This window comes from Chamaea fasciata, unplaced genomic scaffold (assembly GCF_029207755.1).
Source record: "Chamaea fasciata isolate MVZ Bird 193981 ecotype frontalis unplaced genomic scaffold, bChaFas1.0.hap1 SCAF_1, whole genome shotgun sequence".
Lineage (NCBI taxonomy): Eukaryota > Metazoa > Chordata > Aves > Passeriformes > Sylviidae > Chamaea > Chamaea fasciata.
In genome coordinates this window covers 111,851,827-111,879,676 of record NW_027094086.1, presented here as the reverse complement: position 1 = coordinate 111,879,676, position 27,850 = coordinate 111,851,827, and the positions used below count along the sequence as shown (strand labels likewise).

At 37.6% G+C, this 27,850-nt stretch overlaps 1 protein-coding gene across 1 annotated transcript in view; it reads right to left on the bottom strand.

The window, feature by feature from the left end:
* The window catches only part of OSBPL10 (oxysterol binding protein like 10), a 113,964-nt gene that overhangs the window by 64,500 nt on the left and 21,614 nt on the right, over window positions 1-27,850 (bottom strand). Inside the window, exons 2-4 of the mRNA XM_066194035.1 lie at window positions 17,666-17,847; window positions 15,841-15,920; window positions 5,234-5,425 (exon numbers count right to left, since the gene is read on the bottom strand). Of these exons, the coding sequence (XP_066050132.1) occupies window positions 5,234-5,425; window positions 15,841-15,920; window positions 17,666-17,847 (454 nt within the window). The remainder of the gene's footprint in view (window positions 1-5,233; window positions 5,426-15,840; window positions 15,921-17,665; window positions 17,848-27,850) is intronic.

Here is a 27,850-nt window from a genome sequence, read left to right as displayed (position 1 = left end):
GAGAGGTAAAATGCCCTGATCAGTCCAACTGAGAAATCTCTCTAGATTGTATGTTAGTTTTGACATGCAGGAAGACTAGTTAGAAGAATCAACCACAAACTGCCACAAGGAAAACATCACAAAGTAACTTTTTATACTAAAACATAGCTAGAAAGAAAAATGGACATGATTTTAGGTAACTAGTTTTATACCTGACTAGCAAAGGCACAGCAACATAGACTTGAGCAGTGCTATTGCAGCTGCACTCCACAGTTATCAGCTCTTCCCCAGTAAAGCACCTGCATTACTAGGCCAGAAAGACTGAAGTTAGCTCAGTTTAGCAGCCCATCCTACCTCCATACCTTAGGTGAATATGAGACCATATTTTCATCTCCTAAGAGCAAATATTTGATTTATTACTCATTCAGACTTAAAGGTCATCTTTGTCACAAAGCTAGCTCTCCTCTTCCTGCACTCCAAAATCAAGGTGAGAACTGCCAGTGAAAGCAATGATCTAACATACAGCATTTCTCCCTGCTTACACAAAGTAATTTTACACAAAATTAGACACATACTTTCAAAAACACTTAAATTGTTAACAGAATTTTTAAATGTTCTTTGTACGTACTTTACACTGTCTAAGCATGATGTCCTGTTCAAGGAGTTGAATCCATTTTTTTTCATGTGCCCTTTCTGCGCAACCCCACAGAACCTCGGCACTATGCCAAATATCTAGAGCTACAGCATTCTTTTTGCTAGGACTCACATCAGACCTCATTCATTGACCTCTCCATGTGCATACTTTCAGAGAAACAAAAGGAGGACAAAAAAAATTGAAATAAAAAGCAGAACTTGACTTTTTCAAACCAGCAAAGTAAAATTTGGCATAGGTCAAGAACCATCAAGATTTCCTCCACTACTACTAGCTTAAACATTTATTACAAAGCTTTATCATCAACACACAGCTTAGTGTATGGCTTCACATAAAGTTCACACTTTGAAAGTCCTGCAAGTCTGAATGTTTCCCCAAGTGCTTTAAGTATCACATCTCCGTTGTCACCTACAATGCTAGCTGTGCAGTGCTGTAACTCTGTAACACAACAAACACTTCTCCACAGACAACAGCATCCTTTTTTGCTAACACTAGCAAGTCACAGTTCCTAACTTTGCTATCCAAATATTACAGTGACCTGAAGACATTTGCTTCTCACTTGAAAAATCCTCAAAAGTGTTTTAGAATCCTCTCCTTCTCCCAGTAACCAAACAAAATTGTACAATTGTAACCTCACAAAATTGCTGTTAAACCTCACTCCAGGAAGCCCTAGGTGGATATCCTGGATTTCCCCATACTGTAAAAAGGAAGCAAAGAACTATCAGTTAGCTGCATAACTCCTGCAGGAATCAAATAGTAACTATTTATGTATGGAAAAGGACATGCAAGAAGCAGCAGGACTGTCATCTTACCAAAAAGCAGTCCCTTCCAAGTGCTAGGACTGCCCACTGGCACATAAAAGAGATGTTACACTGGCAGAGGCACCGTGGAATCTGGATCTCCCTGTACCAAATGTTCAGAAACCCATGCTGATGACTAGTCAGGGTATCAAAAGTTGTAACAAACACATTTCAAAGGGATAAGAAAATCCTTCATTGGCTTTTTTAAACAGTGGGAAGAAATATTTCTCTGGACTTCTTTTAGTTTAATTTCCCTAAATGTCTGTAAACATTTAATATATAAATTACTATAAAACCTTCACACACTTGGTTCTTTAACAACAATGGTAACACTGACAGAGCCTTACAAGCGTCAGAAACTCTCAGCCAAAATAAACACCATTCTGACCATTCTGTCACTATTATTTAGTTCAGTGGCAGCTAAAACTTAATATGAAGTGTGATGTGGCCACTTGGCTTAGTCTTCCAGTTGATTTTAACCACCTACAGTAAAGAAATCTGAAAGAATAACTCTTACCATAAATTTCTAACAGGATAATAATATGCAGAGTTTTAAAAACAGAATTAAATTTCAAGACCACAGAGACTTAGGTTGCCATAAAATCACTTCCTAAAAAATTAGCTCAAAGTACCGCTTTAATGCTAAGTTATGGTCCGAATAAAGAGGTAGGCTCTCTAATAATCCTGCATGAAGTGCAACATGATGCAGATCATTTCTCACAAGTTAATGCACGGTTAATTTTAGTTTTGATGTAACATTCCATAAATCAGTGTGGACTGCATTATTAACACCAAGTTAATATAAGCAAAAATCTGATTTAAGAGAACAATATTAAACAGCATAAAAAATTACATTATGATGAAAAGTAATGCTCCTGAGCTCCTTTTCCTCCAACACTATACAAAAGTAGGTCAAGTATTAAAACATAAATTTTTATAGCAGTCAAATGCGCCATACTTATGCTCAATTTTAACTTTCAAAATTTTGGAAAAAAGTGAAATTCCAATTTCACAATGGAAACATTTATTATATGTGTCATTTTGCAGATCTACACAGTTGTATTTACTACATTTATATGATTTTACACGTCAGTTTGGTGCTAAATAGACCTCTTTGCTACAGTTCTTTTCATGCTAAAATTCTCTAGCCTGTTAAAGTAAATCAACCTGAATAGACCACAGAAGGAAACGTTGTTTATTCTTACTGTGTTGTTAATTCTTATTATGAAGTGAAAAGAGGGAGAAAAGAACAATCAAGTATTACCGAACATCTTTAATTATATAAAATATAGGAGTATATTCTGCCCTATTTGCAACATGGAGATACACCTCACTTTTTTCCAAATAATATGGCCATATCAGAAAGTTCAGAATTGAGCAGCAATTTGAAGTTCAACACTTTCTCAGGAACACTGTCCAAGCTAGCCAACACCACCTGTGCCAGGTGAAGGATGCTCCTTTTTGCAGCATTACTGTTTTTCAAAGATCTCACATATAACATGGTCACACTACCATATAATAACATTGTTGTGAAATTTAAAATACACATGCTTCCTCTCATTTTCCAGAAGCAGATCAACTTTTTCCGTTGACTCAACTACTGTGTTTATAAGGTGCAAAATTAGCTAATGCAGTCCTATTTATAGAATAATTAAAAAAAAACCCCAAACTTATTTGGATGTCAAAGCTTCAATGGCACCGTTCAATCAAGGGAACACTAATATTGATCTATAATCCTTTTGAAGTCTCTTCCCTTCATCCAGATCATACCAAACAAATTTCAAGTAAAAAGCAAAGATTTGGGTGTTGAGGAAAGGATTACACTCTCTCACTCTCACTGTACTTTTAGCTCCTAGTTTTCATTGTTTCAGATTAAAAAACAGGACCAGAACAGGTTTAAGTGCGCTTTTTGAGGGGCTTTGGATATACCTCTTTACTGATAAATTTAACAAGGGAGGGTAGATCTAACAGTCATCAATTGACTCATATACAGAACAAAGATGTTCCCTGAAAACACAGGTATCATATACCCAAGTCTATTGCATTCACTCTGGAAAACAGGGGAGAAGGAAGAACACAGAGCATGCTGCTGAAATAAAATCTTGCTTCCTTCATCTGGAAAAAAATAGACTTATCCTTTCACAAGACGGAAACAACATCAGTTAAGAGGTCACTTTTAACACAAGCTTGGGAAAGAGGACAGAAGGTCAGATTTTTCCACTGTTATGCTTTTCTTTAGGAAGCAGCACCCACACACAAAATATCCAACACATAAAAAGGTAAACTTCACACATCGTCTTATGAAATCTGTTTATGCATCATTCATCTTTTAGTACCATTTTCTCTCCCTGAAAGGCACTCATTTCTTTCAGCCACTACTGTATCTTCAGTGTCTGAGGGGTTTTTTTCATTACTATTGCAGCCCTCTAAAAGGAACTGGTGCTGCAGCTGAGGTACCATTCACATCAAACAAAACAAAATAATTACCTTCCAACATTACAGATTGAAGTCCTGTAATAGTTACCTTTTTTGGAATGACATTACATTGCAACACACTGCAAACAAGTGAGTCAGCAATACACTGGCCTTTTCTGCAGGGATGATACCCGACCTCTTATTCATTGTCTTACTATTGGTTAGTATTTAGTTCTTCCAGTTCTTTGCAACTGATGGCTTTTTTCCTTCCCAACTTATTATGATCAGCACACACACTAATGCTCTCTTTTAAATTGCTTTCACCCTTACTCAGCTTCATTCGACAAAACTGCAACAGCACCCACTGTTGATTTTATTAATCAATAATATCAATAATTTAAGGTGCACTCTGAATTCAACCTATGAGAGCAAATACATTTAGCACGACAGAAACAACCTGGGGGAGATGATTGGTAGACAAAGATAGGATATTCTTATAAAAAATAAACAGATGTGTGTTTTCTATAATGTAAAGAAAATGTGGGTGACATTCAGACAGCAAGTTCTTCATTTCTAATGGCAAATAGATGAAAAATAAGCATTCCTCCTCAGGATGAGCAATTTAAGCCTTCATTGAGAGCACATCTCAAGAATTTATTCAAATTCTTAACATGAAAGACAAACCAAAAAACAGTAAGGGATGAAAGATCAAAGTGTGTTCTGTGAAAATCTGCCATACTATTTAAGCTTAAAACTCTGTACTGTTTTTGTTGTCTGGAAGACAAACTTAAATTGGTATGAGTTAAATTTCTTAAACACTGGTACAAACAGGCTTTAAAAGAAACAAGTTTTCTTCTTTGGTTTTTGTGCGTTTGATACAGACGAACCATTTTTCCTTTGCAAGGCCAGCAATATAAACTCTACACAAAGTTAAGACCAGAGCAGTATAGCAACAAACTGCTGAGTGTGGGGAGCTACGCCTTCATTCACACATTCATAAGACTTATTCAAGTAGTTTTTTTTCCAGCTTTATTTAAATGCTTCAGGGCCCACTTTCCAATCTCAAAGGTATGGCTGCACACAGCTTCAAAGGGATTCTCCTCCAGTGCTGCAACACCACTGCAAAGTCAGGGAGCTGCTGCCAATCTACTTCACTTTTAAGCATGTGTGCACAACGAATTTAACATCAGCATAAAAAAATCTGTATGCACCTGACCTGAAGCTGAACCACAACAAGGCCCAACTCTTGCTCAGCAAGGGGATCAAAACAAAGCAGTCATAAAGTAGGAAACAAAGAGAATCATTAACTCGTCAGACTCAATTGCTTATTCTAAAGCAAAACAAGCACTTCCAAGTTATAGCAAAACAGCAGATGTTCCTATCTTACCTCTCTGACTTCATGGAGTTGACCAGACCGCTGGCTCTTCGCTCTTCGAGCAGCTGCAGGTGATTTATGATGTGTGATGGTGACAACAGTCGGCCCACTTTGATTCATGTGTTTCTGGCCACTCGGAGATGGAGAATTAACTGTCCCAGGTGGCAGCAGAGATGAGCTTCTACTTCGTGAGGATGAGATGTTCTAGAACAAGCAATAGGATTGTGATATTAGCAACCTTTACACAAGTAAAAATTTACAATTTAGGTTATGCATTTGTATTGTTCTACTTTTCTCACAAACCTAAATCTGGAGGTGTAACTGATTTATTCCTTCTGAACCGGATGCATGGCTCAGCAGAGATGTTCTTGGAAACATTCAAGCTATTGCCTTTGTTTCTTGGCTTGCCTGAAATTGGTCTTTGCAAAAATCTTCACAAATTCTTACATTAATAGTATGCTGCTTAGTTCTTACAATCGTACTTTTTAGGAAAGCTTAGGCAAGATTTTGCAGACAGAGTAACAACAATGCCAACACAAATATTTATTATTAAACCACTGACCTACAATTCACTAAAATTGTATGAACAGCAAGGAAGAAAAAAATCGTAACACTTTCATTTGATGAACTTCTGAAACAGTGCAGTATCATTTTCAATATTAGAGGAGGCGCAATTTTGGCAAGGCCAATCCACACACCAATTAAACATTAACATTTGAAACAAAACATGGCTTAAAGAAATCAACACGTTTTGGAGTAAGCTTGGGATAAACCCAATTTACAAAAAAAGTCCAGAAATAAATCTCCAACAGTACCTGCCATATGAATACTTTTAACATACAACCGTTAAAATCAGTTGGGACATTCGGTTTTTATCTAACCATCTGTCAGGGCTGCTATCTCAGTTTGCTCTCCACAGACCTCAAACACAAGTTATCCTAAAGGTCTATAGGACACCAATTCTCAATCAAGCTCAGATGAGCCCCAGAGCACCATGGGACATGATATATAAAAGTGCAATATAAAAAAAGTTTCTCTCTTCTATTTGAACTGTTGATTGCATCTGTAAGGTTAAAACTGAAACAGAGTAACTTCTGCCTCATGAAACACAAACCAATTCAGAGAGTAAAATTAAGTAGCACTTCAGGAGTGAAGAAAATACACAGCCCCACCAGTAAAACACCTTTCCACCCCTCCTTCAAACCTTGCACAAATAACAATGGCAACCTACAACATTGCTAAGACAGTCGCCATCAACACGAGGTACTTCTCCTGAGCCTGCTGGTGAGTATACAAAAGTATTCCTTGGGTGTAACCTCTCTTCTTCTATCTTACAGGTCACTTTTTGCGATTCTGTGGTACTCTTCAAACCAAGGTGAACAGGTTCCAATTAGGACTGCAGTTAAAGTCAGGCCTCATGTTACCACCACACTGACTGTAAAGGACAAGGCAGATTATTTGACACTGCCCAGGAGTGAAACAAGTAACACAATCCCTCTGCCATGGCCACACAAAACCAGACTTTAGACTTCTTGAAGGTTTAAAAAATAGCTTATCACATTGCCAGTGTGCAAAGAGCTACTAATCTCATAGAAATAATTATTATTCCATTGGTCTAGACTTAACATTTATAAATGCTTCCAAGAATGATGGTCTGACTGTTTTTGAAATTAATATATTCTTTGCTACCATAGCCAATAAGATTACAATAATAAGCATCTATTCAAAAATTACCCACCCTGGCTGATAAATCACAATTGCATTAAAACTGGATTTGACTCCAAGGCAAAAACGCAGCACGAGGTGTAATTTGTCAGAAGGGCACGGAAGGTTGCTAGGTTTATAATTCATCTTCCATTTGAAAGAGCATGGCTTAGACATAACTACAATTAAAATAAGAGCCAGAGGGAAAGGTATTTGAGAGAAAGAAGGGGATGAGGGAAGCTGAATTTCCTTTTTCAAACATATTCCACAGAAAAAGGGTATTGCTAGTATGCAAGAGTGGAATATACTTCACTAATGTTTGTTTTTCAAACTGACTAGTATCAGAATACTTCTGAACTAAATTTAGGGTATAGAGGGAAAGCAAGATAATTTTATTTTTTTAATTGAAAGATCAATTTCTCATTTAGGTTAATTAAAGTTATTTTTGGTTTAGAATGAAATATTTTGACATTCACCGACATTTTAGCATCATACTGTCACAATAATAAAAGCACACAGCTACTACTTTAAAACAGCTAAACAGATCCTAAGATTCAGCAGTGATGTAAAACAGTGAGTTTTCCCGTTAGCTTCACTTAAAGGAAAACAGTATTCTGCGAGAGATAAAGTTTTACTATGTCTTGATCTTCTTGAGGGAGAGCTATAGACCTGCACATAACAAAAGCTAGCACAAAATGTATATGGAAAAATTCATGCACTGGTTCAGACTGTGGGACCACAGTGCATTTAATCTGGCTCTTCGTAAGTTTTGCCAAGGTATGTGGCAGCTCACAACAACTTCTGGTGAACAGTCATTTAGGGAATGGCATTTGGGGATCAGTGGATCAGGTGAGAAAAATCAGAAAGAACAGCCCATCTCTAGTTTCAGCAGTGGGTGGTGCTCAAGAAGGCTGTCCTGCTACAGGGACACTAGGTAAACCCCAATCCCTACATACACCAGTACACAGCCTGTAAAGGGCTGCCCATGATCCACTGCCTGGTGCATCTGACACTCAGCTCTGCTGTAGGGCAAGGCATGGACCTTTGTGACCTCCAGGGAGAGATCACCTCTGCCAGCGAGTCTCCTAGAGCCCTCTTGCACAGAAGAGTCACCAATCCTGCGTAGCTCATCCAGTCAAGGACGCCGGCAATCTGGAATTCACATATATGTTGTCTGTGCCAAGTATCAGAGCTAGATACATTAGTCCATGACCAGCTCCTACAGGTCTGTAAGCAAGCTCTCCTCACCTCTTCGTTTTCTGTCCCTTTATACCCTTCATCCATCTCTAGTGACCCAGCATTTCCAAACAACGTGCCAGAGAATCCCACCAGCCCACAACGTAAATACTCCTGCACCTAATTTGGTATTATTCTTTAGAGGGCATCTGTAACATCCAAGCTTTAAATGAGCTCAGCACTAGGATCTCTGGCTACCCATGAAGCTATCTCTAGGCAAGGCCCCATGGCAAACAAAAATTTGCAACTTAAAACTTGCAAAATCAATCACAGCCAGTATGCATGTGAATGTCTGTAGGAGGCAGTTTTTACAACCACTCAAAATCTTTTCAAGTTGGACTCCCCTCCTCCACTGCCACAGAGAACAGCAGCAGAGCACTGTGCCTGCTGCATCCAAGAAAATGGGGGAAGCATCCAATTCCTTCTGACAGCTTCTTCCTGTCACTGCCAGAAGAGAACTCTCCAGGAACTGCACACTCAGCCCCTCAGGCACTTTTGAATTTTACAGCACATTGTCAACACCTATGTCCCAGCCAAATACTTGACTCCTCTTTTGCAGAATTTCTTGAGATTAAACACTGGCAATGACAAGCATCCCTTTTGCAATGACACACAGCTGTGCAATAATCAGAATCTTCCATTTCTGTTAAAATGTGAAAACTATGTGAAGTTTTCCACTGCTAAAAGCACTCTAATTATAAATCATACTACAACAGTCATTAAAGTCACTCTCACAGGAAATCAAAGCAATGACAGTAACTGATGGGCCTTTATGCCTAATCCCCTGCTCTTCCGCCAGCACTGCTCATGACTGATCTGCCCCTCGAATTATTATCATATATAATTTTCTTTGGTCTTGCTGCTTTCTGGCTCGCAACTAAACAAATAAAAAGATAGTGGAAAGTCTGATGAAAGGAAGATGCAAGCTCTTCAACAATTAGAAATGTATAGTGCCAATAATGAGTCAAGAAATCCACAGGCTGAAGCATCCCAAAAGGACTGCAGATTTTCTTTCCTGAGGCTACACTTTACCATTGCACCAACATTTCACCTGCTAATAAAACGAAACCAATAAAAGAATAATAAAGAAGCTAATAAAAGATTAATTTGTAACTTGCTTTCATACGGGTTTTATGACCTAAAGCTAGCTAAAGTATGCTTAGCTAAAACAGATTTGGGTTAAGATTTTTATTTTAGTAGCCTGTCCATCCGCGTGATAAAAGAGCAGTATAATGAATGCTTCCATTTGGATATCAAAAATCCTAACAATTAAAATAATGGAATTGCAGAACAGTAAGTTCAAATTATATTAATGTTTTCATGACTCATTCTCCCAGGAGACTGCCCTTCGTGTTCACAAAGAAGCTGAAGCGTTTTTCACCATTTACCAGAAGCAAACAATTTTGTTTATTTTGGAAAGTAAATGCAATGTTCCAGAGATCAATAAAATAATTTCTGAAGTGAATTGTCATATCTGCTTATGGTTGATAATCATCATTTTCACAGACACTGTGCCACAGATGTTTTTCTCAGAATAGTAATTACCAAAATGACACTCCTTTACTCCTCTGCATATATACAGCACAGAAAACCAATCTCTGCATGCAGCTTTAGAGCTATGGGAAGTCACATGCTATCAGAAAGTAATTACAATTTTGAGACACCACCATTCAGTGTTTTAATTCCCATCTACTTCTTTTCCAATGCATCCTAAGTAAACAAACACTGATAAAAGATAAACGTAGGCACAGTTCTGCTTCATTTACATTATAATCATTCACAAATATTAAAATGCAAATCACAGAACCTACATAACACCCAAACTTCAGCACTGCTAAGGGACCAGCTGATGATGTTTTGCACATTTCTGTCAAGCACCATCTATGGTACTAACTTTGCTGATAGAATATCATAGTGCTTCATCATCTTCAGTAAGGCAATGTATGTCTTTTTTTAAGCAAGAGACTATGATAATCATTCTATCATAAAATCTTTTCTTCATCAAGAACCATTTGAGCATTGAGAAAATCCTAAACTGATTTTCTTCCGTTTCTGTAGAAAGATTTTAGAAGCAGTGAGCAACTCTTATTTTCATGAAGTTTCCAAAGGGAGGAAGAAAGATGTCAAATACACACCTATCAACAGCCAAGCACTGCTTCCCTCTCAGCCTCACTACTGTAAGGATTTCAGTGTATGTTCTAATTAGAAGTGCCACTCTTTAGTTGACTTCTATAGGTCAGGGATGAGAAGAAGAAGCAGACAAGCATACCAACAGAGGAAGAGCAAAGCTCAAAAGCCAAAGCAATTTTACATGCACTGAAGAACCAAAACAACACTGAGAAGGACTTGAAATTTTCACTAACGTGGCTTTATGAAAAGCTATCATGCAGACATTAAAAATACCCACCCAACGATCCACTTAGAAATGTAAAGGTATCTCTGTGGCCATTCATTATTAAGGCAAAAAGAAGCCTGATAAAACCAAAGATCTGTGATAGTCATTCTCCCAGCTGTGGAAAAAAAATTGCACATCTGCCTCATAACAATTTGATTAAAGTTTTAAGTTTGAGGCATTACTCAGGTGCTGTTTCATATTACAGCCAAACTGCTGCTGCAGTTGACACTTGAAAGGGGCAGGTCTGGACAATTTTTTTTCTCCACTTTTACTCCAGGGAGGTAAGCAAGCAGAGAATCAGAGACAGAGACACATATTCCTCAGAGAGCTGGTCAGAGAGTTAGGTTCTTTTTAGTAGGATGTCATTTTTTTCTACTTCTGGTGCCCAAGTTAACACAGAACTGAAAACATGACAAAACCCACACAAAAGCAGAAGGCAGCAGAAGGAAGGGAATTGGATTGCAATTTACAGTTCCAAGAAATCAGCAAATGAGTTCAGCTTAAAGATGAATCCACACCACCCAATTTTAAGCAGCTAGCTTGCTGTGCAGCTTCAAACCAAAAGCTGAAACAACAGAGAGTCTGTCTCCTTATTCTAACAGAGACCTAGACTGAAATTTACCATCTGAGCACAGAAGTGACTTCAAAAGATAAAGGTTCTGTTCCCTGTCACATTCCTGATGGAGACACACAAGGTATACAAGGGTTATATGCAAACCCAGCAACCAATTCACACACTGGCATTAAGAGCTGGTTTAAAAACCTGTTTGCTTTCAGTAGTGCTTTCACAGCCACCACCATTAAACAGTCAAGAAAAAAGGAGTCTGAAACAGAAGAACTAAAAAGCTTGCGATAATTTCTGGATAGAAAATTATTCTTGGAAGTTACCACAGAAATTATGCATATGCCTACTCCTTCTTGAAAGCATTTTATATCACTGAATTCAAATTTGACTAATGCTTTAATTAAATCTTGTACAAAATATTCACTGAGAATAGTCTAAAAGAACCAGCAATCCTATCCAGACATAGAAGATTTCTTCCAATCCAATTGATTTGGCACTCACGGAGGTCGAGCAATCTGTAATTAAGTGAAATGAGACTTATATGGGAATACCGAGAACATTAAGACTATCTGACAGCATGGGAATTATTTGCCAGGGAACACTTTTCTTTTACTGCTTTTTTTTTATCACTACCATGGTAAAATTTAATTAAAACAAAGTCAGAGACTTAGCTTGCATTACATCCATTTATTAAGTGTACTGTTCACCTCTGGACCAATCATTAGGATGCAACTAAATTTAGTGTTTAGTATACAATTCTTTCTTTTTTCCAGCACTTCTCTATTTAATTTCCTCCACCACTCCAATCCCCAGCTGAAGCTTTAAAAACAGTTATGACAGCAAGTCACTCAGTAGCATTTTGCAGCAGTAGCTGCGAACAAGAAAGGAAACTAATGCTGATCTAGATCCAGTGCAGCAAGAAGGAATGCTATTCTCTGAGTATTTCACAAAAACAGTTGACAGAGCTTCAGCTTTGAAAAACATTCTCCAAATTATCATGTTTCGCTACAAATTCCCTTCCAATAATATCTATTCAAGATTTTAAAAACGTGTTCTCTCTCCAGTATGAATGACCTGTTGCTAAGAGTTACTTTGCTGGTATGCTTGGGAACCTTCCCACTGCTTGCCTGGTTATCCCTTTTTTTTTTCCCCCACATTTAAATTATATTCCACTTGCATAACATGAAATATATCTCTCACTGCATATTTTTCACTTCCCATTCTACCTCATTCAAGTGTATGACTCCTAAAGAACAGCTGGAAATTTCCGCATCTCAGTATTCTGGTGAAAAAGGTGAATTTAAGCTGCAGAAGAAGCTGGGAGCAAACACTCAGATTCCAACTTTCCAGATGCTGTTTCCAGCAGAGACAGAGCTTGGATTCTGTTCAAACTCCAGAAACTCAAAACACATGAGTATCTGCCTATTTATAAAGGCACAATGAGAGACAGATAACTTGCAGTTTTCACTTACTAGAGCTATTAAAGTATACAGAGAGGGAAGAATAAAGAGACCCAGCCCTGATGCAAGCAGAATAACAAATCACATCATGACAGTCCTATCAATGGTAGAGCTATTTAAACAAAACCCAAAAATACAGATTTTTTTGAAGTCCTCGATTATGCAAAAGTAAGTCAAACATATACCCATCTCTATGCCATTACAGACCTTTCTATGTAATTCCAGACCCTAAGCTAAACAGAAAAGAAAAAGGAAGGAGGCTAAAATAGCAGAATGGTATTTTATGTAAATTTAAAATATTTTAAAGAGCATGTTTCCTCTCCTATGCTAATAATCATTTAGAATAAAGTACCATCATCCATAAGAGAAAAAAAAAGAAAACCACCACCAAGAAATGAAGCAGTTCTTACTTCTCTTACCTCCTACCAGGCAGTGGATATGAAGCCAGCAACTTTGAGGGGGGAAAAAAAAATGGGAAAGGGGGGGAAAGGGGAGGGGAAAAGGGGGGGGGAGGGGGAAAACGCGGTGGAAAGATAATAGAAATGCATTTTTTTCTTGTTTCTGGAATTTCTGTGAAAGGTTGCTACCTTGTAAATAATATCTGATCTTCAAAGTCCAATTATTGTAGCATTCAAGCTTTTGATCCCCTCCTTTTATAAAGAAAAGCAGAGAGAAATTTTTAAATCTACCTGTAGACAAAATTCAAGTTAGCACTATATGCAATGCTAAAGCCAGGTAAAATATTCTTCTCAGTTAATACTCTAATACTGAGAGGATAGGAGGGGAAAAAGGAAAAAAAGAATATTAAAAACAAGATGTAAATTTTTTCACAAGAAAGGTTTCCAGGAACAGGTAAGCAAAAAATTGCTTCATGTATATTCCACTTCTGGAGTAAGAAGTAGTGTCATCAATGGTCTCATCTGAAGTACATAAATTCCCAACATTTTATTTTCTGGATTGTTAACTATAAAAATCCAGAAGATAGATATTCTCTATTTGCTCCGTGGCTTCCAAAAGCAGAGAATTAAAAGTGCTTCACTAACAAACATTTCAAGTGAAAAGTGACCTAGCCTGATTTGTAACACAGAACTAAGAAAAATAATTTTCTTCAGCATTTCTATTTTATACTCAACAGATTCAAGCTAATAAAAACATATCTATTCCAAAATACACCTACCTATACTTCAACTTCCTAGGCCAAGTTTCTGTAACTCATCAGTCTTTAAGAAAAATCCAAGAACTCTCTTCCTACTATCTAAAATACTCTTTCATTTAATCCCTTTGCTACATATGTCCACCACCGCCCAGTTAAGGAAATCCTTTATATTTTCTTGCACATGAGCATAGGAACCAGAAGCATTGTTGGTCACTATGCAAGAATACAAGTCGTCCAGTGAGATGCTCCCCATTCTAAAACCATACTGTTTCCAAGAGCTGTGCCTTAGATTTCTGTGACAGAAACTGTCTTTGCATTTACTAGCCTCCCACTCATATAGTCAAGTCTTTCTAATAAAATTTTGCTTTTCAAATCTATAAACATTTTTGGCATCTAAAGCATCCCAAAATATTCTCCACTTTATATTCATGTCCTTTTGGGGCTTTTGGTTTTTAATTTTTTGTTTGGCCTGCTTTCAACTCCTTTCTTTGAGGCTCCCCATACCAATATTACTGTTAACAGCTATTATTAATAGCTAGCAAATATTTCCTATTCAGTCACTGCACAGCACCTACCATACTGATTTTCCCTTTCCATTCTCATCACCAGAAAAAAAAAAAAAAAAAAGACTACAATGAAGTCAAATTTCATCACACAGAGTTCATCCTGTACGGAAGAATAACAAATATGAGCAAAATTACTTCATTTTCCCTCTCCAATGTTTCATTTCAGAAACGGAAGGGGACTAATAAAATGTTCATTACAAGTATTTGACAGAGTTAGAGCCGTCGAAAGTATTATCCCTTTTTTTCCCTGATAATTTCTAAAATTTTGTTGGCTTTCTTTGGACCACTACTAATTGCTGTTTATTTTCACTGTTGTAACACTAAGATTTTTCTCGTCACACTAACTAATTCAGAACAAAATATGTAGATACTACTCCTGTAGAAGGAGCTCAACACAGCAAGGTAGTCTGAACAGAAATTATTACTAAGTGCAATAGTTTTTAACCTAAGGAGAAAATATGATCCCAACTTCAGTTCAACAATTATCAGCTTCAACTAAATTACTGCCATTCTAAATGAGATTTTGCTATTAAAATAGAATAATTTATCACAAGCAGGAAAAGAATAAAAACAAAGCCAATATTAAGAAATATTATGAAAATGAATATAGTGTAGAAGCATAAGAATCAGTATGCAATTCCACAAGTCTCTGATATCATATATAGTGAACAGCAGTTTTACCACCTCATCAGTTAAATTATAGATGCTAAACATTTAAATGCATTTAAGAAGTGACCAGAAAACATACTGAGGAATAACTCCTTGATGGCAATTGAGTATAAAAAGTTGGCATCACAATCTGGCACAGGAGCTGCAAATGAACAGCAATTGTAGGAGCACCCTGGTTGAGTAGAGTTGCACCTTTCTGAGTAATACTGGGCCACATCCATATACAAACTATAAGAAATTCCAATGTGTAAGAATTTTAGGAGTACTGAAATACTCAAGCTACTTAATTCTCCTTCAAAAAGGGTTTTATTTGTACCACAATTCATGCCGTTTTTACTTGGAGGTCAGAGACAGCCTCAACCCATCATTTTGCAGTTGGTCTTTTTACCTGCCCAAAATATTTAGCTGTTTGAGGACAAAAATCGTCGACAATTAGTTCCAAAGAGATGTAAATAACATAAATCTTCATATGATGAGCTCTTTCCAATTTAGTGAAGAAGACAAAGAATGACTGCTGTTAACATCTATCTGGAGCTTCCTATAATAAAAGTCACTAAACTGTATAAAATTAAATAAAACTGTATTAGTCAATACTTTGAAATACTAATCAGGATATCACATGGTATTTATTAATAAATGGATTCAGCCACTTCACAAATTTGTCGTAAATAGGAAAATGTTTATTTATCCAGATTGCCCAAACTGACTTAAGTCTGCTCCAGTTAGTGACAAATGACAACTTGCTGCGTTTACTCAAAACCCTCTAAACATCGACCCACTAATTACAGCAGCCAATCATCCAGGCTATGCTGCTCTTCACCCAGTCCACTTAAAACATAATAGTTACTTCTCACCCTTAATTATTTACCTTAGAATCACTTTCCTTGTGATGTTTGGCACAGGATCGAAGCTGAGTTATCCAGTATTGTTTCTCCTTTGCATCAGCAGCTAGAACAGAAACAAGAAAATGCAGCCTATCACACACAAATCAATACTCTTTTTAGCACAGGAGGTGACAGAGCAGGGCAGAGGGGGAAAGATTAATTATTAATTAGGATGCAGTATAAATCCTAACTTATGCTACCTCAGTACACTTAAGTTTTTCAGTGCAACACATCTAAACCTGTACTTAAGAGGCCAATTGGAAGAAATAAGCTTCTGAGTCTTCTTCATAGTTATCTCCTCCACAGGTTAGCAAAAGCAGAATGACGTACCTCAAGAAGGCATTTTTGGTCAAAATTTTTCATCCACTTCTGTTTTACTTGTCTTTGTGAAAGACAAGGGCCACACCACAGTATTTAAATCCATAAAAGCTCTACACTCTGGCTGTCAACCAGCTACCAGACAAGCTACCAGTTCCCCAGATACTTAAGTGTTTCTCTTTTAATGGAGTTCAACTAAATCTCTCTCTAAACCCATGTCATTCACGTGCAACTTACAGAAACAGGAATAAAAATCATGATTTCCCACACACACCTTTAAAAATCAGCTTTTAAAATTATTGAAGAGTTTGTCTGCTCTCAGATGACTCCTATGTAATACAGTAAATCTGTTAAGGAGAGAGGCTTTTTTTTCCTTAAACTACTACAGGAATCCTCATTAAGAATGGCAATACAGAGTTGATAATTTCAGTAAATATTTTCTCTTACTTCCTCTCTATTGAGTATCTTAATGGCTTATTGACTCAGCATAAAAATTACTTACTGATTTTAATCAAATTCACAGACATCATTAAATTAAAAGCAGCATATTGTAAGCATTTGATAATTTCAAGTGTTTGGAAAAGCATAATGAAATAACAAGTGTTCATGCTTTCTAGCTGTGCAACTTCCAAAGCATTTTAACAGAAATTCTACCTAGTTGTTTCTGAATTCAGTTCTGTGTATGAAAGAGCAACACACTGTACCACAGGGGACTCCTGCATGCTCAGTCCTGCTAGATAACTGATAAACTGTGGTCAGAATAAAACTAAGAATGCTTCTGTCATACTGCATTATGTATCTTTTAAAAAAAATAACAGTTTATTTCTTATAAATTATTTTGATTTGGAAGCATCATGATCAATTAACCATACTGAAAGTACCTGAAAATCAGAACAAATCAGAACACTGCCTTTTTTTTTTTCCTTCCTTTTTGTAAACATTCCAAAGTAACTCCTATATACCCTATACTGTCTGTCTTATACTTGGAAACAAGGGAAAGGAAAATTTTACATTACAGATGAATTCAATTACTCTAAGGCTGGTAAGAACATAAAATCTTAGCAGTCTCTCACTGGCATTTTTCCCTTCTCTGACCCATCATCAGATTCATTACCGCACATTATCTGCAGGATGGTGGCAGGGAAGAACACTACTAGAAAACAAATGTTATGCTGTTTCATGACAGCAATGAGAGCAGCTTTTTCTTCCTTTGGAAGCAAATAAGATATAGGATTCAATCAAAATGCCACAGTAACAGATTACAGAAGCCACTTTGAGGTACCTTCCAGCCCTGAAAGCCTATACATTGTGAAGTCACATGTACTTAACTCGAGATTACTCCTCCACCGTGTTTTAAAACATACCATGTAATAACAGAGCTGTACAGCCACTACTTTCTGATAGCATAGGGAAGTAAAAGAGAAATGAGACATGAGAGAAGAGATGCAGAAGTGGGAGTATTAGAAAAGAACAATTCAGCTGTCACTGTACCTCTTAACTTGTACATCTCTCCATTAGCAGAGTAGACCACCAACATGTGTGGCACTTCATCACTGGGCGATATTATAGCTCCAGCTAAAGACAAGGCTCCTCGTGGCTTTGGGCTCTGGTTTTTAGTTTGTTCATTCATGAAATACTGCAGAATCCCCGTCTCAAAGTCCAGCACAAAGTACCTGTTGAAAGAAATTACAAGCATATAGTACTTCTGCAGAAGCTTTTCATGCAAATGCATGAACCCAACAAAGGGCACAGATTGATCTTAAATCAAGATCATGAATATATAACTGAGGTTACAGTAATTTTTGTAATTACAATTTTGTAAGGTATTGTTATTAGGCTCGGTTTTTCAGGGCTAGATGATCTATTCCTTTACTTGTAACACAAGCCATTTCACAGTAAACCAACACCTAGGACTGAAAGATCATACAAACAAAAAATAAACTAACTGGGTTGCCCAAGTGCACTAAATGAAAGGGAAGGTATTTCAAAGTTGGTGTGTCAGCCTCAAGAGTTGAAAACGTTTCTTTTTTTCCCCACAAATAAACCCATCCTTCACAACAGGACACATCCAAAATTCCATTTCCCTCTGGAAATCCTCTATGCTATACACAGAACAATTATTTAACACTAACTCTTGACCAAAAGGAAGAGATAGCAACCTCCTGGCTCACATGAAGGTCAGTCTTCTACAACCCTCAACAGACTAGAGCGAAGATCACACAAATGCAGGTTATCCCCCTGAGCTGCTTCTAAAAAACCACCCCTAACAATCTGGCTAATCCCGCTAACACGGGCATTTGTAATACACACTATTTGTGACTGTTCCTCTAAAATAAGATTACCACGGGTCACATGAATGTGTACAATATTTCAGAAATTATTGTGATTATTCGGACTTCTGCAGCCTTATATATTCCAAATTTGCTCAAGTCACCATATTTTGTCTTAGTTCTTTCACAGTACACCTGTATGCAGAACATCTCTAACCTTTCCCATTACAGAACATTTCCAGGATTGTCTCCACAGCCTGCAGTTATTGGTGGTGGTCTGCTCCTCTCTTTATTCACGCTAAATAAACCTGGACATGATGCAAGCAGTTATTGCCTAAAATTTACAGAGTTTCAGACATTTTGCTTGAGACCCATTCCTTTGCTGCAGTTATGCTTAACTCTCTCCTGCCACTGCCTTAGCATCTGAGCAAAGATCAAATTCTCTTTCAGCTGTTACAGACTAACAACCCTGTCCCAAAGAATTTTACGTTAGTGCATCACTACACCCTTCACTTGTGCCCTGACTCCCTCTCCAGCACGCACTTCTGCATCCTTTTCCTCAAGAAACAAATGGAAAGCCTCCCTTTTGTAATCATCATCACTTCACCTCCCCTCTACAGGTTCTCTTCGACACAAAGAAGGACTAGAGGAATAGTAAGCAGAATGACAACCACATTTTCAAAAGCAGTGTTAAAAATAAGGATGTCCTAAAAGGGAACTGCCAAAATTTCAGATTACCTTACTGACTTGTACCAGTTCATATCCTGCCTGTTGTGTTTGACCTTTAAATGATTTTACAATACTACTCTTCCATTTAAAGAGCATTTTTTCTCTTCAGGTTGCTTAGAAAGAGAAAACGATGCACTTAACTGCAGGGGGAAACGTCAGAACTGGAAAATATATTTTTTTTTAAGTCAGACTTGCATATTTCATAGTAAATTTTAATATTTCTCATACTAATTTTTCGAGATATTTTGGGAATATCTGTTACATACTCAAGAGAAAAAGCAGAGCGCTAGACAGAAGTGATGTCATGCCCGCCCCTGAGAAAGCTACTCAGTAGCCTGACCCTAGAGCTAATGCTTCTCCCCATCATCTCAGAGCCCAGCAAACAAATCTGGACTTTATAGCAGTGATGTTCATTCCAAGCTTGTGCCATCCTCATTATAATTTCATTGTCCTTTTATTGTTCAGGCACAAATAATTTATTTCAGCCTTTGTTATTTGGCCATTTTTTAATCGATTACTACCTTGGAAATCACCATTGTGGTTACTAAAGTACAGCTCTACAATTAACAAAAGGAGGAACAACAGCTAGAGTAGAAAAAAAAGGAAAGAAAAAGAGAGCCAAGAAAAAGACTCTTCTTCTCCTATCAAGACCCAAGGATTTGGGGAAAAAAGTTCCTCAGAGTCTATTAGAACAGAATCTGTTAAGTTACATAAACACTACGAGCACTTCAGCTCAGAAACTTCTGCATGCCAGACCAGCAAAGCACTCCCAGAATGACTGTAAGCTCCACAAAAATGGGCTTTGCATTGGCTCAAAGCTACCCTAGAGAAGGAAACCAGCCATTCAAGTACAGAATATACCTTTACCAGCATAATGACATCAGACAGCAGCAACTTCTGCAAATTCCCAAACACAGAGACAGCATCCTTCCACACCCCTGTTATCACTGCTACAGTAGCAATGTTAACTGGATTTCTAGCCTACCACAACCTATGGTGTACAGTCTCAGAAAAAAACAGAACATCATCACTGGCCTTGTACCTTAGTTTTTTTGTGATGAGGTCCAAGAAGCTTGTAAAAAGCAAACGTTTCCAGTATAAATCAAGCAGTAATTTTAAGAAAGAAAAAGGTAACTAGTTCTCACAAGTCCTCACATCACCCCCAAGTATCCTGCCTTCTTTCTTGTCCCAAAAGAACCAGGAACTTTCCACAAGTGTCTTGGCCATGACACTGTTCACATCACACAGAACCAAGCATTTCCTTTTCAAAGGTTATGGTTTGATGCGCAACTCCCCTCTTCACCTTTCAGACAGTGGTATCACAGAACAAGACAAGAATAAACTGCACAGACAACTATAGCCTTACAAAAGAAGCAGGGAGATAACACACTTTGAAAACTGCTAAAAGGATGGAAAAAGCCAAGAGAAGGAATAAGGAATTAAATGTCAAATCAAGCAGTGCAAGGCTTCATACAAAGGAGGTGGAGGAGGGAGGAAGACAAAGAGATAGGAAAAACAGGACCAGTTTTCAAAAACATTTTCTCGCATCACAGACCAAATGATGACCCAGTTCAGACCATCACAAAAACACAGAAGAAATGGAGACCAGAGTCTTTCATTAACTGAGGATGGAAAAGCATTACACATATAAAGCAGAACAGAAGAGAAGGGTACGTGTCCCATTTCAGAAGTGCTGTGCAGCTGAATCAAAAGGACAGAGATCTCTTTAAACTTCTAAAAGCCATTTGTTCTCCCTACCAGGGAAATAACAGCACTAATCTCTCAACAACTGATTCATCTTGCCACCTCATCCTTATTTCTCTACTGGCCTTGCTCACATTTACCCATATTTCTGTAATTAAACCTCAGACACCAGTGATGAAAACAAACGTACTCTTTAGAAAACAGTCATTCAGGAGGTAGCAGAGCCCAGCTATGTCATACTTCTCATACAAAAGACTAGTGCCATAGAGAAATTGTGAAACAATTGTTACTGAAAGACATTTACAAAAGACAACTGAATGTTTCTGTCCTTCTAAACCCAGAATAACTTTTTTTTTTAATTGTCTTTTAAAGAGACTGTCTAGAGGTAAGGTAGAAAATCATCACTTAAGCATATTTTAAGCAGTTTTGACTGCTTAAGCACAGTTCAAAATAGACATGCAAAATTACAGGCAAGAAAATGCAGGCTACTTCACAAAAGATAAGCCAATGAACTTCTTACTTCAGATTCAAATCCATTCAGAAACTCAAAGCTTCCTGATCCTCTGGCCCAGCTTTCCTTAAGCTCCTGAGATCCACCAGGAGACTTCCCCTCTGACATTCCAACCAAATGCAGAGCCACAAGCAACCAATTACAAGTGAAAACATTCACCACATTCTGCAAAGCTGAAGTCTGACACTACCAGAATTCTTACATTTTAAGTCACACAGGAGTTTGTCAATATGGCCTGATGACAACTTCTCTTTTACCTCCTATATTTCAAAATTAATGCCCTCTCTGCATAAATCCTAAATCTTATAAATTCTACAACTGTCTTAATTAAACACTTGTGTTTCACCATGCCCTTCAGCCATCCACTCATTCACTCATACCCATTTAAAAAAAAATTTAAATGTCGAGCAGAACATGCATGATATGCTAGGAAGTGTAATGTGTTTCGTTCTGAATTCTTAGAAGGGAAGGGTCAAACACTGTAGTAATAAAGTATTTCAACTGAGTTTGCTTCCACTAATATGAGTATTTATTAGATAAACAATTATAATATGTTCATATAATTACACAGTATTACAATAATTTATTATTAGTTCCCTATTCAAGAAGACTTTAAGAAAAAGCCATGACTATGCTTTAAAGAATGATAAAATCCTGATAGCATAACAGAAGATGAAAGCCCTCTACCACTAGAGCCTGTGAACAAAGAACAGCAGCTTAACAGGTCTTCCATGAGAAAAACTGACATTTCACCAGTATAACAGATTTGAGGCAATAACGATTTTTTAAAAAAGATTTTTAAAGCCACAATAAGTGTCGAAATCACATGATACGAACATTTCCCACGTAATTTACTCACCTCACTGGATTTAAGAATTTTAATTTTCCCATTTCCAGTCAAATTAATCATTTCTATATTCTCCAGTGGAAAGGAATACTTATATAAGTAAATAATTTTTAAAAATCCCATTTCTATGTATTTCATCATTCAATTACACATCATAACATGGTGCACTGCTCCTTGAAGCTGCCATTTGGATGCAAATTTGCAACATACCCAAAATTATACTCCCAACAGAAAAAACACCTCAAAACAAGTTTCCCCTTTTCTTCCCTTATTCTGAACGCATCTCAGAAACCAACCATCTGAACGCATGTTTTCACTACTCTGTAATCCCAAGAAATTTTCAATGTAGGACTGCTAAATCTTTCCATTGTGTAATACATTCCTAGCAATTCGAATACTCCTCACACCCTTCTTTCCCACTTAAGTCAGTTTTCTGGACCAGATTTTGTACAACTTCCAGTTTGAATCCATAAAGTGACACAGCTTTTTTTATAGACATTTGCAGCTGGACAAGTACAGTCCCAGTCAGATTTTCAATTTCTGACTCCACCTTCTAGAACAACATCAACTCTTTTGGAAAGCAGCATTGTATTAATGATGTCCTTGGGCTGGCAGCCTACACTCAAGCCCATGCTTCATAGTTGGATTCTGTCTAATCCCAGACTTTATGATTAAAATTGGTATGGATGTCTGAATACTGCACACTAGCACAGACAAATCCTTCTGACTGAAGAAAAATATCTTCCAATTTTCCGTAATTTCCAAACAATAAAATTGTTTTCATTATATTATGACCTAACACAGTAAGTACTTCTGGATGGAGAGGGATGCTGGGTTATTTCTACAGCAGGCTAGCTTTGGTTCACCTTTTTTGGAGATTTTTTTCCCCAGTTACTTAACTCATTGATGCATAGAGGAACTTTTCTTTCTAAAACACTACTTTAGGTCTTCTGCAGACATCTTTTCTTCTAAGCCAGTATCACAACACATACTTTATGATCTGCTTTTTATTTCGCTTTTGCCATAAAAATGCAAATTGTTTAAATCAAATACACTTACTTGAAACAGGACAGTATTCACAAAGATTTAAAACCCTGATAGGCAGTATCACCTTCCATACCACATTGGAATAGTAACAATTCATGCATGTATTTTCCCTTCTCAGACTGCTGAATTCATCATTCCAGACAATGTGACAAATACTATGTTCTACTCCATACTTCAGTACCAAATTAACTCAAGAACAGATGCAGCTCAAAGCAGAGGAATTTCACTACCTTCTCCTTCAACCCTGCTCTCAACATTTCTGAGTTTCCAAACACGTTTTCATTTTGCTCTCTTCCAATCTCCCCCAGTCACTGCCAGCACATATTCTTTACCAATTCCATAACCCTCTCTAAAGGAAGATTTTCAAGAATAAGGAATCATACTATTCTGTAATTTTCTTCCCTTTTTTTAGAAGTAGTTTTAAAAAAGATAAGAACTGTAGGATAGGAAGTAGATTACTGTGTCAAAGTAAAGCAAAATTTATGGCTCCAGTAACTGAATGAGATGTCACAGAAAAATATTTCATTTTTAGGAAACTCTATCTTATTAGGACACCCTGAACACCACATTTATACAACTGCTTCTTTTTTTTCCCCTTTTACCTTAAACCATAAAATTAATGGAATTATTCAAGCCAATAAAGATAAAGTATAGCAAACACACATTCAACAGCCAAGGACTTTAGTATTAAAAATTATCTCCAAAGTTATCATTTAAAGACTGATGATCAGGAGAACATCCTCACATTTCAGTAACTCTACCACCCTTTCTGCACTGAGGTTCCTCAATTTGTCATTTTCTAACAGAAAGAAGCGTTGAGAACTACAGTATTCATTAAAAGCTTTATTGACTTTGAGCATCCCTGTATGAAAACTGAATTTTTTGAACAGTAGTTTTTTGGCATTATTGAATTCAGTCAAGATGAACTACAATTTGCTGGATACTTTTAGGGGTGCTCTGCATCTAAAATGCGGTTAAGAAACAGAGGAATTACTATCCACAGCTAACAGATGAACAACTTGTTTTTTGCTGATCAGGCCCCTCATGACTTTAATATCCACAGAATTCTCACACAAATAAAATATTAAGAGAAATCTCCTTTCCTGTCTTGTCAAGTCCCAGCAAGCCCTCTTTATGATCCGGAACGTCACTTCTTTTTCAGTGAAGAAACAATTGCTACAGACCAGCTCATCAGGACATCAACCTCTGCTTACAATGCCAATTATTTTCAACTGTCTGAACTTCTCTGCAGTGATAAATGGATATGTTGCCCAGATTTTACAGAAAAAGAGTCTACAGTAAGGATAAACATTAAAAATCGCTTAGGGGTTCCTTTTTAGGAAAGAAGGAGGAAGAATAGGCCTAAAAATAATGCCTCCCCATTTGTACCCATCAGGCTTTGAATTCATAGAAAATTGTGGAGAAGTACATTCATCATACTAATCTATGCTTCAGTACCACATGGCCATGCTGAGGGGCAGCAATCACAACTTAGGGACAAACATAAACAAAAGGTACACATACCTTTAATACCATTAACAGCACTGACAGCCCATCACACTGGCTGGCTACCCAATGCTACTTCGGGTCATTTAGTAATCCTTCCCACCTTCCTTTTCCTTGTTTAGAATTCACTACTACTTAACAATTAAGCAGACTCAAATTTTTTTACTCTGGGTCAAGAGAAAAGGGACGCAACTGGAGGAATAAATGGGCTGCTGTAATTTTAATTCTGGAAATGTTATTACCCAGCTCGATTCAGGTCACAGATTAAAAACAGAGCTTTCAGGCAGGAAAATATGCCTTCCTTCATAAGAAAAACAAGGAAGACCTAAAACAAAACAAGAACCGAGTACTTACATGTCATTTCTAATGATCTGCATGTAATAAAAGGATGTTAACCTTTAGAAAGACACAATTCTGTGAGATTCTAAAACAAGATCAAGGAAACACACATAAGAAAATCAGTTGTACACACCAACTTCATTCCCCATCTGAGGGGAAGGCAGTGCTGTGCATGACACAAGGCTCAACAGCTAAATTGGTTCTCACTAAAGCCAAGTCCGCAGGAGCTGTTTGGAATCATCTGGACACCAAAACGAAGAAGCTGCCTGGTTCATCTTCTCCCAGTCCCACCTTTCCACTTTATCCAGAAGCAAGGCTTTGCTCCTTTGAGAAAGTAAAATTACAGACACCTACTTTGCAGACTGTACGACAACTGCTTCTCTGCTCCAAGCCTATGTGCAGTATCGTCCTGTCTCCACTTGCAATAAAATCCCACCAGTAAACAAGGCAGCTATCAGAAATCAAGTGCTTCACTTTCTTCTGTTATCCCAAAAACTAGCTGAATTGGGCTTTACATTCAGATGTTTAGCTTCCACCTAGTCATGCTCAAGAGGATGTAAAGAATGCATGAAGTTAGTCAAGGAATATTCTAGTTGCAAAGTACCTTAAGAATACCCAGGGAAACAACAGTTAGAAGAACTTATCAAACTTGGTGAGGGTCAGTAAGTAAAAGACAAAACTGGCTTTCGTTTGCTTTACGAATCACCTACCAAGTAAATCCAAAAGCGAAAATACACAAAAAGCCCCCCAAACCTAAATATTGGGGGGAAGGACACACACACATTAGAAATCGGAAAAAAAAATCTGAGCTTCTTCCCCAAAATAAAGAAAACACATATATGTAATGAGACAATCAATTATACCTATTCTTCTGAAAGAAGCTTTTACAGATCAGTGTTTGTAAATCCCGCTACTCACATTAGCAGTTATCAAAACTCCTGCTTAGCAAACAGCACCATTACCACACAGTTTTAAACATCTCCCAGAATTATACCAGTTATGCCAGGAATCTTATTGCCTATTCTTTTCTGTAACACAAAACTCCATCAAAATTGCAAGCGATACAGCAATATTCGACCTCCTGAAAAAACATGTCACTTTTTTGCTTGACACTTTCTATAATACGTTTCAAAAGATCTGACAGGTTTGACAAGCACACTTCACATCAAAAATTGCCTGGTGCCCAGCATCCCTTCATCTTCCACAAAATACTTACTAAAAATACAGAATTAAATAAACAGCTTAGAAGTTGGCCTAACATACCAAAAAATACAACCCTCCAACAAACTAAATACCAAGTCCGAAGGGAAGTAATCAGAAAGAAGGCAGCACTGAAGGCAGCCACTGGGAAGACAGCTGCTCAGAGCACTAATGAGTCCAACAATGACTGACACTACTATGTACTATTCTTCCAATAGTCTCTCCTTTAAGTAGGGACATGTACACACACAGAACACACTTCCAGGATGGTAATATACGAAGACAAATCAATAATGAAGTGAGATTTGACCAGGGGCAGTATTTTATGGAGATTTCTGTTTGCTACTTGTCACATCCTGCACGAGACTTCACAGACTGACTAAAGAAGATGTGACCTTTTGTCCTGGGGTAACTTTATGATGCTTGTATCCCCAGTCATCTGCTCTGTTTATGCTGGACATTAAGTTCTGCACCTTTAAGACCTGATTCTGAGAGTGAGGGTGGGGAGAAGCAGCACAGCTTGTTTGCAGGAATTGCACTCACTCCTCCGCACTCCCGTTCCCGGACTGTGTTGTCTATGGATGGACAGAGGGAGAGAGCTCTCCTTTGCTGTTAGTTAGTTTTTAGCTAGCTGAGGCAGAGAAGTTCCCCAGACTGTGGCTTTTCTTCTTCTTGGAACTGATCAGCCTGCTCTGGACTGAAAACCCAGAAGAACACCAGAAGCTCACACCTGCGGCCCACCGGGGCCCAAGATGGCATTTCCAGCACTAGATGGACTGATAAGAGACTGAGCAAGCCGAGCTACAGCCCATGACAAAGACTTTCTGAATTTGCCATCTCTTCAGAACAGCAAAAGGTTTTATTGTTTACTATTATTAATTTTTTTATGTTTGTGAATACTTTGCTTGTTAAATAAGCAGGTTTTTTCCACTTTTCTCCAAGGAAATCTCTTCCCGAACTATTTGTGGGAGCGGCCACTTGAATCTGCTTTCTAGAGGGACCCCTATGGAAGTTTCCTCCCAAATTTGCCCTAAACCAGGACACCTTTGCTTCGTCTTTCTGCTACTTGCTCTTATGACATCCACAAACAAAACAAATACATCATATATATCATTTGACAGCCTAGTTCTCATGAAACATAATGAGAGACTCACAGTAAATTCAGTCACCTAACATAATGCCCCCACAACACACAGTCTCAAAGCCTGGAATTGCTGGTTTTGTATCAGCATTACCATGCAACAGAGTTTAAAGAAAACCACAACCCACTGAATTTGTGTGAGTCAGTCAGGTCTAAATCACAGTTTTATCTCAAAATACTGTCATCTATGATCCAAATTCTCTACAATTTGTAGCTACTAAATTTTAGCAATCCCAAACAAAAACACCCGTGAAAAAGCCTGTTGAACAAAAAACAGAGTTGAAATATCCCCACAACCCTCTCCTTCACCCCAGCAACTACAGCTTGCCCTCTGAACTACATTATCAGGCCATAAAACGTATGAAGGTAGCAGTAAACCCTC